At 47.9% G+C, this 13,351-nt stretch overlaps 1 protein-coding gene and 1 pseudogene across 1 annotated transcript in view; both read left to right on the top strand.

The window, feature by feature from the left end:
* The window catches only part of LOC101397549 (hormone-sensitive lipase-like), a 17,327-nt gene extending 15,931 nt beyond the window's left edge, over positions 1 to 1,396 (top strand). The window contains exon 3 of the mRNA XM_087421698.1: positions 254 to 1,396. Within this exon, the coding sequence (XP_087277824.1) occupies positions 254 to 387 (134 nt within the window). The 3' untranslated portion in view covers positions 388 to 1,396. The remainder of the gene's footprint in view (positions 1 to 253) is intronic.
* LOC101397812 (cell adhesion molecule CEACAM21-like) lies at positions 400 to 13,351 on the top strand (annotated as a pseudogene).

Here is a 13,351-nt window from a genome sequence, read left to right as displayed (position 1 = left end):
GAAAAGACTCCTGGTGCTGACACTACAGAGATGTCCAGGGAGACAAGTCAGGAGTCATCCTGGGATGATCTGGAGATCAGAGTGGATGTGCAGTGCTGTTTACAGAGAGTCACTTGAACAAAGATACACGACCTTGTGCAGGGGTCAAGGTCATCCTCTGGGAAGGTGGACCTTGACGTGGATAAGATCACTGAGGAAGGAACATGGCCCCAGGCCCCAGGCCCACTCTCAGTCACCTTCTCTGTTTTTCCAGACTCAGTGGCACAGCTCTGCATCCAAGCCAGAAACACCACGGTCACAGAATATAATGACGCCTTGGTCCTGACCTGCCTCACAAATGACACTGAGATCTCCATCCAGTGGTTCCTCAATGACCAGAGTCTGTGACTCACAGAGAGGATGAAGCTGTCCCAGGACAACAGCCCCCTCACCATAGACTCCATTAGGAGTGAGGATGCTGGGGATTATCAGTGTGAGGTCTCCAACCCTGGCAGTTTCAGCAAAAGTGACCACATCCAACTTGCTGTGAACTGTCAGTGACTCCACATCGCCTCCCATGACTTATTAAATTTGATATCAAATTTTTCTTATGTATTCAGCTATGGTTATGATGCACTTACTCTACAGAGTTTTGTGAATAGTTAATTAAATGAAGGTGGAAAGTCCATAGAAGACTTGTATTGAGTCAGTAAGTGCTCAAAAATGAGAACTGACATTGTCAGTATTGTTGGCTTAAGGTCACATTCAACTCCAGATACCACCATCTGTCAGTCTCTGGTGCATCATCACCACAGTGGGGTGATACGATGTCCCTCAGAAGATGAGCACTAGTTGTGTGTGGTGAGAGATGGGAGCACTGAGCACCATGCCCTGCACAAGATAAACCCTCAGGATGGAATATTCTGTATAGGTTTGTTAGGTCTCATTGGTTTATAGTGTTGTCCTCTATTTATAGTGTCCAAGTCCTCTATTTCCTTATTGATCTTCTATATGGCTGTTCTGTTATTGAAAGTGTGGTATTAAAGTCTCCATCTAGGGCCGGCCCCATGGCTTAGCGGTTAGGTGTGCGCGCTCCGCTACTGGCGGCCCGGGTTCGGATCCCGGGCGCGCACCGACACACCACTTCTCCAGCCATGCTGAGGCCGCGTCCCACATACAGCAACTGGAAGGATGTGCAACTATGACATACAACTATCTACTGGGGCTTTGGGGGGGAAAAAAAGGAGGAGAATTGGCAATAGATGCTAGCTCAGAGCCGGTCTTCCCCAGCAAAGAGAGGAGGATTAGCATGGATGTTAGCTCAGGGCTGATCTTCCTCACAAAAAAATAAATAAATAAAAAATAAAGTCTCCATCTATTATTGTAGAACTATTTCTCCCTTTAATTCTGTCACTTTTTGCTACATCTATTTTGGCACTGTGTTGTTAGGTGCATATATATTCATAATTATTACATGTTTTTGGTGGATTGAACCTTTTCACAATATATAAGTTCCTTCATTGCCTCCCGTAACTTTTTTTGATTTAAAGATTATTTTGTCTGATACTAATATAGCCATCCCAGCTCTCATTTGGTTACTATTTACAGGGAACATTCTTTCTATCCTTTTATTTATTTATTTATTTATTTATTTATTTATTTATTTATTTATTTATTTATTTATTTATTTATTTCGGTGAGAAAGATTGGCCCTGAGCTAACATCCTTTGCGAATATTCCTCTTTTTGTTTGAGGAAGATTGTTGCTGAGGTAACATCTGTGCCAATCTTCCTCTATTTTGTATGTGGGACACTGCCACAGCATGGCTTGATGAGCAGTGTGTAGGTCCACGCCTGGGATCTGAACCTGTGAACCCTGGGCCACTGAAGCAGAGCACGTGAACTTAACTACTACAACATCAGGCCGGCCCCCTATCCTTTTATTTTCAGCCTCTTTGTGTCTTTCTATAGAAGGATCATGTCTTTCCTCTTTCTATCAATGTCTGACTTTAATTTCAGAGTTTAATCTATTTACATTTCAAGTAATAACTGATGAGAAATAACATCTGCCATTTAGCTACTTATAGGTTTTTGTGGATCTATATGTGGACCCTTGTGAGTCTATTGTTCCCACCTGTTTAACCCACCATAATCTCCCAATCACATGATCCTTAATTGAGTCTGTAAATTCCCTTTATCATGCAACATATTCACAGATTCTGGGGATGAGGATGTGGACATCTTTGAGAGACCCTTGTTCTGCCTACCACACCTCACAAGGCCGTGTTCATCATTTTCACTGCAAACTGCCCCTGGGCAGCCTGGACTTGCTCATATTGACTGTGGGATCAGTTCCCACAGTGATGTCCACAGCAACCTCACTGCTCCTGAGTGATGGAGACAGAGGCCAGTCCACACTCCAGGCAGCCCTCTCCACCGCTTCCTTGTTAGTCATGCTCAGTTGTTAAGAACAAAAAGAGAGGCCGGCCTGGTGGCACAGCGGTTAAGTGCATATGCTCCGCTGCGGCAGCCCAGGGTTCGCAGGTTCGGATCCCGGGCGCCCACCAACACACCACTTGTTAAGCCATGCTGTGGTGGCGTCCCATATAAAGTAGAGGAAGATGGGCACGGATGTTAGCCCAGTGCCAATCTTCCTCAAGAAAAATCGGGAGGATTGGCATCGGATGTTAGCTCAGGGCTAGTCCTCCTCACACAAAAAAAAAGAATAAAAAGAAAGCAGATGAAGCTCAAAGATCAGAATTCCCAAGCCTTTGGATAGTTTGTGGTCTTCAGCACCATGGACAATGTTGCAGGAATGCTCATACCAGGCGCTGCAGCAGGGAGGTCTGCCCATTTTTATTCTATGTGAGAAAGGCATGAGGGACAATGTTATTACAGGGATAACCCGATTCTGCTCCAATTTATAAATCGTGAACCCTTTGCACGTGTCTGGATGTTATTTGTTTGCACATCCATTACAATTCCCCACATGGCAGATTGCTGCACCCAGAGGGTGGTCTTGAGGCACTGAAAGCCTGCTCCAGTCTCTCAGGGAATCTCCCTGTCCCTAAGAGTCAGGCTACTGTCTTCCCTACAACACGAAGGGAACCTTTCGTGATTAACTTCTGACCCTTGGTGCCTGACCTTGGAAACACACCCAACACCCAGCCTGAAGCACCCCCTGAGCACAGCATCCTGTTCTCCAAGCCCCAGCTGAGCCCCCCAGGCAGCAGGACTGAGCCACACCCCTGGGCTACTCTCCCTGCTTCTCCAAGCTGATACCTATGCCTGGTGTCCTTCCCAGCAGAGCAAACGTTCCTCCCGAGGGATAAGGGACGCATGAAGACCAATCTCCCAGGGTAGAACCCAACACCTGAGGGCCCCTCCAACTGCCTGTAACCCCCATGTGAAGAGAAAAGACTGGGACTCTCACAGTCATTCCCATCTCCCTCTTTCCCATAAATGTTCCATTCACAGAGGCAACTCTGATCCCCCAGACCCAGCCCTGCCCTTCCCAGGGGCTCAGGTCCAACTCATCCAGCATCCCTGCTGGTCACTCACTCAAACCACCCAAGATACCCAGTTTAAGGGTCACCTGGATACCCAAGGGGCCTCTCCTGCCTTTCATGGAGACAAACCTCACCTCACATCCCACATCTGAGTAGTCACCAGGGTCCTCTGTGCCCTGTTGTACACCCCCTGTCTCTGTCCTGGGTCACTCTCATAATCTCTCCTGGACACAGACACAGCTCCTGCCAGGTGGGGTTGAGGATTTGTCCTCCATAAGTCCTTCACACTCTAACCATATGAACCTGCTCAGCACCATCTGACACTCCCCGGGTCACCAGGGCCTTGTGCTCTGGGTCCTTGGACGCCTGGATCGCCTTCATTCAAACCTCAGAACAATGACAACCACCATGGTCATGACACCCTTGCTCAAGGCACATGTCTGAGGAGAGTCACCGGGAAAGACACCTGCAGCTCTGCATATCTGAGGTTTAGGTGTGCAGCGGTGTCCTAATCCCTCTTCTCCCTCCCCAGGGTCAGTGGGCAACACAGGCTACCTCAGAACACCAGCCCCTTCTCCCAGATCTATGCTGACCCTCTACATGGTGAGGTACTGGGTGAAGCAGATATAGAAAACCCCTCCACCTAGGCACCACTCCATACGCCAGCCCTCCTCATATTTACAATGGGGACAAACACACACTTCTGCTCATCAATCCAGCCCCCAAGTTCAAACTGCAGCCAGGATGACCTCCTTCCTGTTCTTGGTCATGCAGGCAGGTTCCAGCCTTTGGGTTTTGCCTGAGACACCCTCCTTCCCCTTCCCTATCAGCCCAAACCTACCTGCCCTCCTGCCTTAAGACCAAACTCATCAGCCACCTGCTTCCCTCAGTCTTCCCCGAGCCTGCACATGGATGTGAAGACCCCTCCTACAACACCTACTACTCGCTAGTTGGCCCTGGGCGGTTATCACAGGTTCTGCAGGAGTTGCCTGTACTCAGGCACACCACCTGTAGAACCAAGATTCCTAGAGGGACCAGCAGAGGGAGCCATTCAGGGAATCCCAGGGCTGCTTGGCAGCTGGTCTACCACAGAGGTGTGGCCAAAAGCACTTAGTGAAAAGATGAATGGGTGGATGGTTAAGAGGATAAATGAGGGATGGTGTGTGGACAGAGAGATGGACATATGGACACCTGTGCTTTCTACTCACAGAATTATTCCAAGAAGGGTGAGGATATCGAAAATGGACATTCTCATATATTGCTAACAGGATTGTAATTTAGTACATACAACAATATTGGCCTCGTAATGTTTAATGTACACACACATTGACCAGTACCCCTGTTCTAAGAGCCTCCCTGAACTTGGAGCTCTGAGAAGGAAAGATACATCTGTCCTGTCTCTACTGAATTCACCAACCAGCCGCCAGCCTGGCACAGGGTGCTTCATCAATATGTGCTGAATGAACTAGCTCCTGGATCATTCTCCACATGAGGCAAAGATGTGTGTGTGTGAGGATGTTCACTGCAGAGTTGATAGTCAATATGAAAAGTGAGAAAGAGCCTCAAATCCAGCATCAGGGATGTGGATAAACACCCCTGGACTTCTGATTCCATCTGCCTCTGCCCCACTGGTCTGACGTCTTTGCGGTCAGGGGAGAGGAGGGAATGTAGCCTTGTCTACCTGAACACTCTGGCTCAGGAAGGACACGCAGACATTGACCCTCCCTTCTACTTGCAGACACTCCAGCCCATCCCCAGGGCTATGAAGGTTGTAACTAGATACCCCTAATGTGGACAGAATTTGGCCTTATATCAGAGCACACATCTTAAGTTGGATGAAATCTTGTTGGGGTACATCAGAGAAGATATGGGATGAAAGAGATTGAAAATTTAAGAGTGGGACATGATTCAGCATTAAATTTTTTTGTAAACACCTAAAAAATGCTTGAGATGCCTGAATAAAATGAGGCCACGTTGACTTTTCCTTCTACACTTCCTCCCTTGTCCACCAGAGGGCGGCAGAGCTACACAGCCTGGAGCCTCCGCAGGGGGCTGCTGACGCCCCCAGCATCCCCCATAGCCCAGCAGGGTCTGACCCTCACCAGCCTCACTCAGTCCACTGTTCTCCTCACTTTCCAAACTCCCCACACTGGACTCTGTCAGCCCCTCCATCCAGCCTGGCATCTGCCCACCTGAAGGCTGGTCCCTCTGCAGGCAGCTCCTCCCTCCACACCCTTAGTCCTTCACGGGGCGAATGTCCACTCACGCTTCAGGTCTTAGCCAAAAGGTCACTTTTTCAGGGGTGCTCTTGGTGATCCCCAGACCACCTGAGGTTCCATTACATGCTACAAATGCACCAGACACTTTCCCTTCACAGCTTCTCTCTTGATTAGAATTAACTCCTTAGTTTCATGATTTTCTCTGAGTGCCTGTCTCCCCGTCACAAGGTAAACTCCGTGGCCAGTGCCCACGTGTGTCCTGTTGTCTGTGGGGTTCCCAGGGCCCATACCAGAGCCTGACATGCCACGGATGCTCAGTAAATACTCATCAGATGGATGAGGGAAACCACACAATGGAAGCCTGTCACCACTGTGTGACACCTGGGGGTCAGAGCATGCTCCGTGTAGACACAGGGGCACTGGCATCAGCATGGGAGGAGGCCAGCAAGTGCCTGCAGTTGTCCCAGGGATGAGCATATACCCCTTGTAGAGTCAAGAGGGAGGACAGGGGCCTCCTAACAGTGAGGGGTCAGATCCCCATTCATCCCAGAAAATCACACCTCTTCCTCATCTCTACCTTGTGAGAGACTTCTCTCCCCAGAGGTCCTGGACCAACAACCTGTGTCCTTCCTCTTCTCACAGAGACCTGACCTGACACAAAATCTGGATTCTCTACCCCAAGTGGACTTAGCACCAGGAGAGGATCAGGGGATAACACCCCATCCCTAGAGTCCTTAGTCTGTGGGGACAGTGGGCTATGGTCCCCTGAAGACATCTCACCAGCCCAAGGCATCCCAGTGAATGAGGGAAACTTCCCATGAAGAATGGGACAGGAGAACCAGGATCTGTGTTTGCTTCCATCTCAGAGGGGCTAAGGGTCCCATGGGGCCTCTCTTCACATAACAGAGGAACCCAAAGGATCCCCCAGCTGAGTCTCCAGATGGAGCTGCTCCAGCTCCTGGGCCTTGACAGGAGGCCTAGAGATGACAGACAGGGACACACATGACTTCGATGCAGCACCTCACTGCTCTGATGGGAAAAACACAGGCTATTCTGGGGAAGAGCCACCCAGGCCAGTCCCCTCTCCCGAAAGCCTCAAGAGATCCATCACCGGGCCCTTCCTTTGCAACCTCAGAGACAGAGAGCTCCTCCTGAGGCAGCACATCCACATGGGGGGACAGTTCTCCTGAAACTGGATCAGGAGTCCACTGGACATCGTCTGTCCTCTCCCTGGGCTCACCCTGCACTGAGATGGAGTCGGGAAGCCTGGGGACCCACAGTGACTAGGATCTAGGCTGACCAGGCCCTGCAGCCTGGAGATCAGAGCCCACCTCTGTCCAGGGCTCAGGGTCAGCTCACACACTCTGGAGTCTGGTCAACCTCCCTGGGGCAGCCTCTAACATTGGCTGCAGGTCTCCTCATGCCCTCCAGGGGGCGACATCAGAACACAAAGACAACACAGAAAATTAACACATGAGCCTGGCTTTGACCAGGCAGGTAGAGAAGGAGCCTGATTTCCATCCCTCCCTTTAACAGACCCTTCCTGGTCCTTCCTACCTGCCTAGAAAGTCCCACTCACTCCTTCTAGGGGCCTCAGAGCACCCTGCTCTGTTAGGGGCCCCTGTGCAGCTCCCCACTCCCTGCCTGGCACCACCCATGGGAAAGGTGGAAGGACCAGAGGAAAGCCAGCCAGGCAGAGGACAGAGGCCCCAGGACAGTCAGGGAGCACATGGACAGGCTCTAAGCCACAGCTCAGCCAACACACATGCGGGAGGTTCTCCCTGAAACCTTCCCCTGAGGACCAGGGAGCCCACAGCCACCTTACCCCCCCACCACCACCATCCTCTCACCCAGGACATGCAGGAAACCTCCCACTTCACACCCAGGAACTGTAGCTTCTTCTGAGACACCCATACTGGGTCTCTGTCCCTGAAAGGAGAGGCCAGGTTGGTAACACCCAGAGACAGAAGGCTGGTCCCCTCACTAGTCATCACTCAGCTTGCCCCTTTCTAACCCCCAGAGTCGTCTCTGTGACCTTTCTCCTGGGATTAAACCCAACCTTCCTGAAGCTTTTGAGGACACTGGGAAGACCCCAGTGCCCAGATAAGTTTCTCTGTCACAAGCAGAAATAATCCCCCGGGTGTGGGAATTCTTGGGTCTTTGTGTGGTGCTGACAGACCCCCCAGGCCAGGACACAGCAGAGGCCAATGCTGGGGTGGATGGGTCGTCCTCTCAGGGACCGGGGTCCCCATCAGCCTTGCTATTGCAAGTGTGCCCCACAGGCCTGTGTGATCAGCATCACCTGAGTGCTTGTTAGATGCAGACTCTTGGGTCCACCCCACACCTGCCGGGTCAGAATCTACATTTTGACAAGATCTGCAGACCTTCCCTGTACACAGGAGATAAAGAGAGGCTCCTTCACCCCTCACATCATGGGGGCAGGGCATCCATGTTATCAGGGCAGCTGCTGAAGTAGCATTTCTAAGGTGTCACCTGGGCATTCACAATCTTTATAAAGTTCCACAGGTGATTCCAATATGCAGCGAGGGTGACATCCCTGTGACAAGAGTTCTTGGGATAGCCCCTGGGTGCCTGTTCTGAAGGAAACAGACAGAAGGGGATGAGAGAAGGGGAGGCTGACTGTGTCCCCTGAAACAGAGTTGTGGGGACTGCCCAGGACAAGATGCCCCAGGCTTGTGCTTGTCCAAACAAGAGTGTCTGTGTCTGTGTGTGTGTGTGTGTGCGCGCGCACGCAGAGAATCACTGCTGAAGAAGGCAGAGACCTCAGCAGCTCCCAGGGAACAGAAAATACAGGTAGAAGGGAAGGAGGAAGAAGGGGGAGAGGCAGAATGAGGTGAGGTAGAGGCAGAGTCCTGGGCAGAGACCCCGCCCCCAGCCCATGTGACCCACAGAGGAACCCCTGCCCCAGGAGGAGGCTCAGTGAGAGAGAGGAAGGACAGCAGAGCTGAGGCATCTGGACAGCAGTGCTTGTGAGCATTTCTGGAGCCCAAGCTCTTCTCACAGAGGGAGGGACAGAGAAGACAGCAGCCACCATGCAATCCCGCTCAGCCACTGCCCACAGATGGTGCGTACCATTGGCAGGGGCTCCTGCTGGCAGGTGAGAGGGGGTGATTCCCTGAGGGTGGGCAGGAGATGGGAGAAAAGAGACTCCTCGGGGTCTCGTCAGGAGTAAATGGCTCTGTGAAGGGACAAAGGACTTCTGTTTGTCCCTGAGGGGAGAGGACACAGGAGAAGGGTAGGATGAGAGAAGGGGACTCCTCAACAGGAAATTCTCATAATCTGAAGTGGGGAGAGGCAGAACTACCTCAGGTGCTATACCCATCACTGACCAATAATTTTTGAAAACTGATGATAATAATAATTATTTATTTGAGGATGACACCAGAAAAAACTTAAGTAGGGACACTAAACATTGCCCTTACCTGCCACCCTTAGAAATTGCCAAATAAACAGCAGGACATGGAGGGCCCTGGGAGCACTCATTCATTCATCCACAGGTGTTTGCAGCCTGTTCCAGGCACTGGGGGTACAACAAGATCAGACAAGTCCCTGCCTTGATGGAGCTCACCGTTTGTGGGGAGGAAGACAGATAAGCAAAGAAATCTAAAATGTGATGTCAGGGAATGACAAGCATCTTAAAGGGAACAGAGCAGGAAAGGTCAGCAAGTGAAGGACGAGGGTCTTTAGAGCAGGTGATCAGGGAAGGCATCTCCCAAGGACGCCCCTGAGAGTGAGCAGGGCTCTGAGGGCAGTGAGGGAGTGAGCCAGGCAGACACCTGGGAAGAGTGTTGGGAACAGAGGAAATAACAAGCTCAGAGGGGCTGCAGTAATGATGGTCATGCTGCTGACCTTGACCTGTAGGCACACACACACACACACACTCCAAGTCTAAGGTGAAGAGACCTGCTCAGGACCCAGGGCCTCATCTTTCCATCCCAATACATTGGTCCAAATATTGATTGATCTCTCTCTCTTCCCTCCTAGTCTCACTCTTAACCTTCTGGAACCCGCCCACCACTGCCCGACTCACTGTTGAATCGGTGCCACCCAATGCTACCAAAGGGAAGGATGTTCTTCTACTTGTTCACAATCTGACAGAGAATCGCATAGGCTATGGCTGGTTCAAAGAAGACAGAGTAGAGCCCAAACATCAAATTGCATTATATGTAATAGACACACAAGAAATTACCCCAGGGCCTGTATACAGTGGTTGAGAGAGAACATACTTCAATGGATTCCTGCTGTTCCAGAAGGTCACCCAGAAGGATACAGGTTAATACAACCTACAAGTTATAAAGAAAAATTTTCAAAGTGAAGTAGGAGTTGGACAGCTCCACATATACAGTGAGTGATTCCTCTCTGACCTCCGGGTGTTGGGTAGCGTGAACTCTACTTAAACACAGGATTGACAGACCTGGATTGTGCCTACATCCCCCTCTGCACTATGTCTCATGTTGGGGTTTGAACATTTAGTGTAGGACACACACAATGGAGACAATCATTTGTTTTTTGGTGTATTGATGTCACTCCCACTGGAGTATAAAGGAAGGACTTTGCCTTCTCACCCCCCACTCTACATGTGCAGCCAGCACATATTGACACTTGAGAAAGTCTGTGCTTTCTCCCAGACATAGAGCAGGCGGCCTTACATTCTCTGAGTGCTTTTATCCTCATGCATTTGTCTTGAGATACACAAAGCTGTCTTATTCTTTTAAGCAGTTGGGTTGGTTGAGAGGTGAGAGATGCCAACTCTGATTCAAGATTCCTGGGAGGAATCAAGGTACCACATAGGGCAATATTGTCTGTTACCTGCACAGAGGAGTTACCCACACCCGTCGTCACAACCAGCAACTCCAACGTCATGGAGCACAAGGACCCTGTAGTGTTAATGTGAACCTGAGACTCAGAACACCACCTACATGTGGTCAATCAACAGTCAGAGCCTGGAAGTAATAGGTCATATGGTATTTCTATGTAAAATTTTCTTAATAATTGCCATACCATTTTCCACAGTAGCTGCACCATTTTGCCTTCCTGCCAACAATGCACAAGGATTCCAATTTCTCCACATCCTCTCCAGCACCTGTTGTTTTCTGTGTTTTTGATAGTGGCCATTCTAATAGATATGAGGGAGTATCTCATTGTAGTGCTGATTTGAATGTTTATTCAAGTGCTTTGCCCATTTTTCAGGCAGGTTATCTGGTTTTGTTGGTGTTGTTGAGTTTAGGAATTCTTTGTGTATTCTGGATATCAACCCCTTGTTGATATATAATTTGCAAATTATTTTCTCCCATTCCATAGGTCAACTTTCACTCTGTTGATCGTGTCCTTTGATGAAGAGATGTTTTTTTATTTTGACAAAGTCCAGTTTATCTATTTTTTCTTTTTTTGCCTGTGTTCTTAGTGTCATATTCAAGAAATCATTGCCACTCCAATGTCATGAAGCATTCCCCCTATATTTTCTATTAAGAGTTTTATAGTTTTACGTCTTACTTTAGGCTTTGATCCATTTTCACTTAATTTTTGTATATGGTGTAAGGCAATGGCCCCACTTCATTCTTCTGCATGTGGATATCTGCTTTTCCAATTCTGTTAGTTGAAAAGACTATCCTTTCTCCATTGAATGGTCTTGGCTCCCTTCTTGAAATCATCTGATCATATAATTGAGGCTTTATTTCTGGATCTCTATTGTATTCCATGATCTATTTCTGTCTTTCAGTCAGTGCCACACTATTTTAATTCTTTAGCTCTGTGGTAAGTTTTAAAATCAGGAAGTGTGAGTCCTCCAATTTTGTTCTTCTTTTTTTTCAGATTTTTTTAATTATTCGCAGTCCTTTAAGATTCCATATGAATTTAAGGATGGAGTTTTCTATTTCTGCAAAAAAGTCATTGGGATTTTGATAAGGATTGTATCCAATATGTAGATAGTTAGGGGTATATTGACATCTTAACAATATTAATTCTTCCAATCCATAAAAATGGATCTCTTTCCATTTATTTGCGTCTTCTTTAATTGTTCTCAAAACATTTGGTAGTTTTCAGTGTACACATCTTTTACCTCCTTGGTTAAGTTTATTCTTAAGTATTTTATTCTTTTTGATGTATTATAAATGGAATTGTTTTCTTAATTTCTTTTTTGGATTGTTCGTTGATACTGTGTATAAATATAACTGATTTTGAGTGTTGATTTTATTTCCTACAACTTCGCTGAATTTGTTTATTAGTTGCAACAGTTTTTTTGTGCATGGGTGGAATCTTTAGGGTTTTATACATATAAGATTATGTCTTCTGCTAAAAGATATCATTTTTCTTCTTCCTTTCCAATTTTAATGCCTTTTATTTCTTTTCTTGCCTAATTGTTCTGGCTAGGACTCCTGTATTATGCTAAATAGAAGTGTTGAAAACAGCATTTTGTCTTCTCCATGATATTTGAGGAAAGTTTTCTCTGTTTCACCATTGAGTGTTATGTTAGCTGTGGGCTTTTTGTTTATGATCCTGGTCATATAGAGTAGTTTCCTTCTATTCCTAACAATGCCTGTGTTTTGTTAAAACTGTAACCACTCCTTTCTAGAGATTTCTTTCACTGTGATATTCAATCCACAGGCCAGAAAGTAAAAGTCCTGTTCAGAGTGAGAAATCCTTTAGATTAGAAGCTCTCCAGGTCCTAAGGTTGTGAAGACTGGGTGGGGCCATCTTCATTCCCTAATAAATTATTTAACAAATAGTAAATGCCTTCCCACTTTACCTAACACACCCTTGGCCCCAGAGATAGACAGGGCTGGCAAGCCTGCCTTCCCCAACACACACGGAAGTATTTATAGGGAATGTGGCCAAATCTTTTTTGAAATCAAAGAAAGTTCTAGGAAAAACTCAATGAAAGTTTATGAGAGAAAAATTTCACCTGATGATGAGCTTGTAGGACACATGGGATGAGAAGAAGTTCCTGGTGCTGATACTACAGAGATGTCCAGGGGGACTGATCAGGGGTCAACCTGGGATGATCTGGGGGTCAAAGGGGGAGGCACAGCCCTCATCTTGCGGATGGTCACCTGAACAAAAATATTCGACCTCCTGCTGAGGGTCAGGGCCATCTTCTGGGTCACCTTTACAGAACTCACTGCGGCCCTGTGAGTGGCTGAGATCTCTGAGGAAGGAGTGGGGCGCAGTCTCAGTCAGTCACCTCCTCTGTTTCTCCACAGACCCAGTGGCACAGCCCTCCTTCTGAGCCAGCCATACCACAGTCACAGAAGACTGTGGTCCTGATCTGCCTCACAAATGACACTGAGATCTCCACCCAGTGGTTCTTTAATAACCAGAGTTTACGGCTCACAGAGAGGATGAAGCTGTCCCAGGGCAATGGCACTCTCACAATAGACTCCGTCAGGAGGGAAGATGCCAGGGATTATCACTGTGAGCTCTCCAACCCAGTCAGTTCCAGTAAAAGTGACCCCATCAGGCTGACTATGAAATATGAGTGATCCTCTTCCCCTCCTATATGTCGTTAAACTCTAAATAGAATTTTTTCCTTATTGGTAAAATGATGGTCATGACGTATTTTATTTATAGAATTGTTGTGAACAAGCAGTGGAAAAACGTGGAATAATTGAGTCAATAAATGTTCAAA

This window comes from Ceratotherium simum, chromosome 33 (genome assembly GCF_057802395.1).
Source record: "Ceratotherium simum simum isolate JZ-2026a chromosome 33, ASM5780239v1, whole genome shotgun sequence".
Taxonomy (NCBI): Eukaryota; Metazoa; Chordata; class Mammalia; order Perissodactyla; family Rhinocerotidae; genus Ceratotherium; species Ceratotherium simum.
Note: the sequence above shows the minus strand (reverse complement) of the source record. Positions and strands in the feature narration are given on the sequence as shown.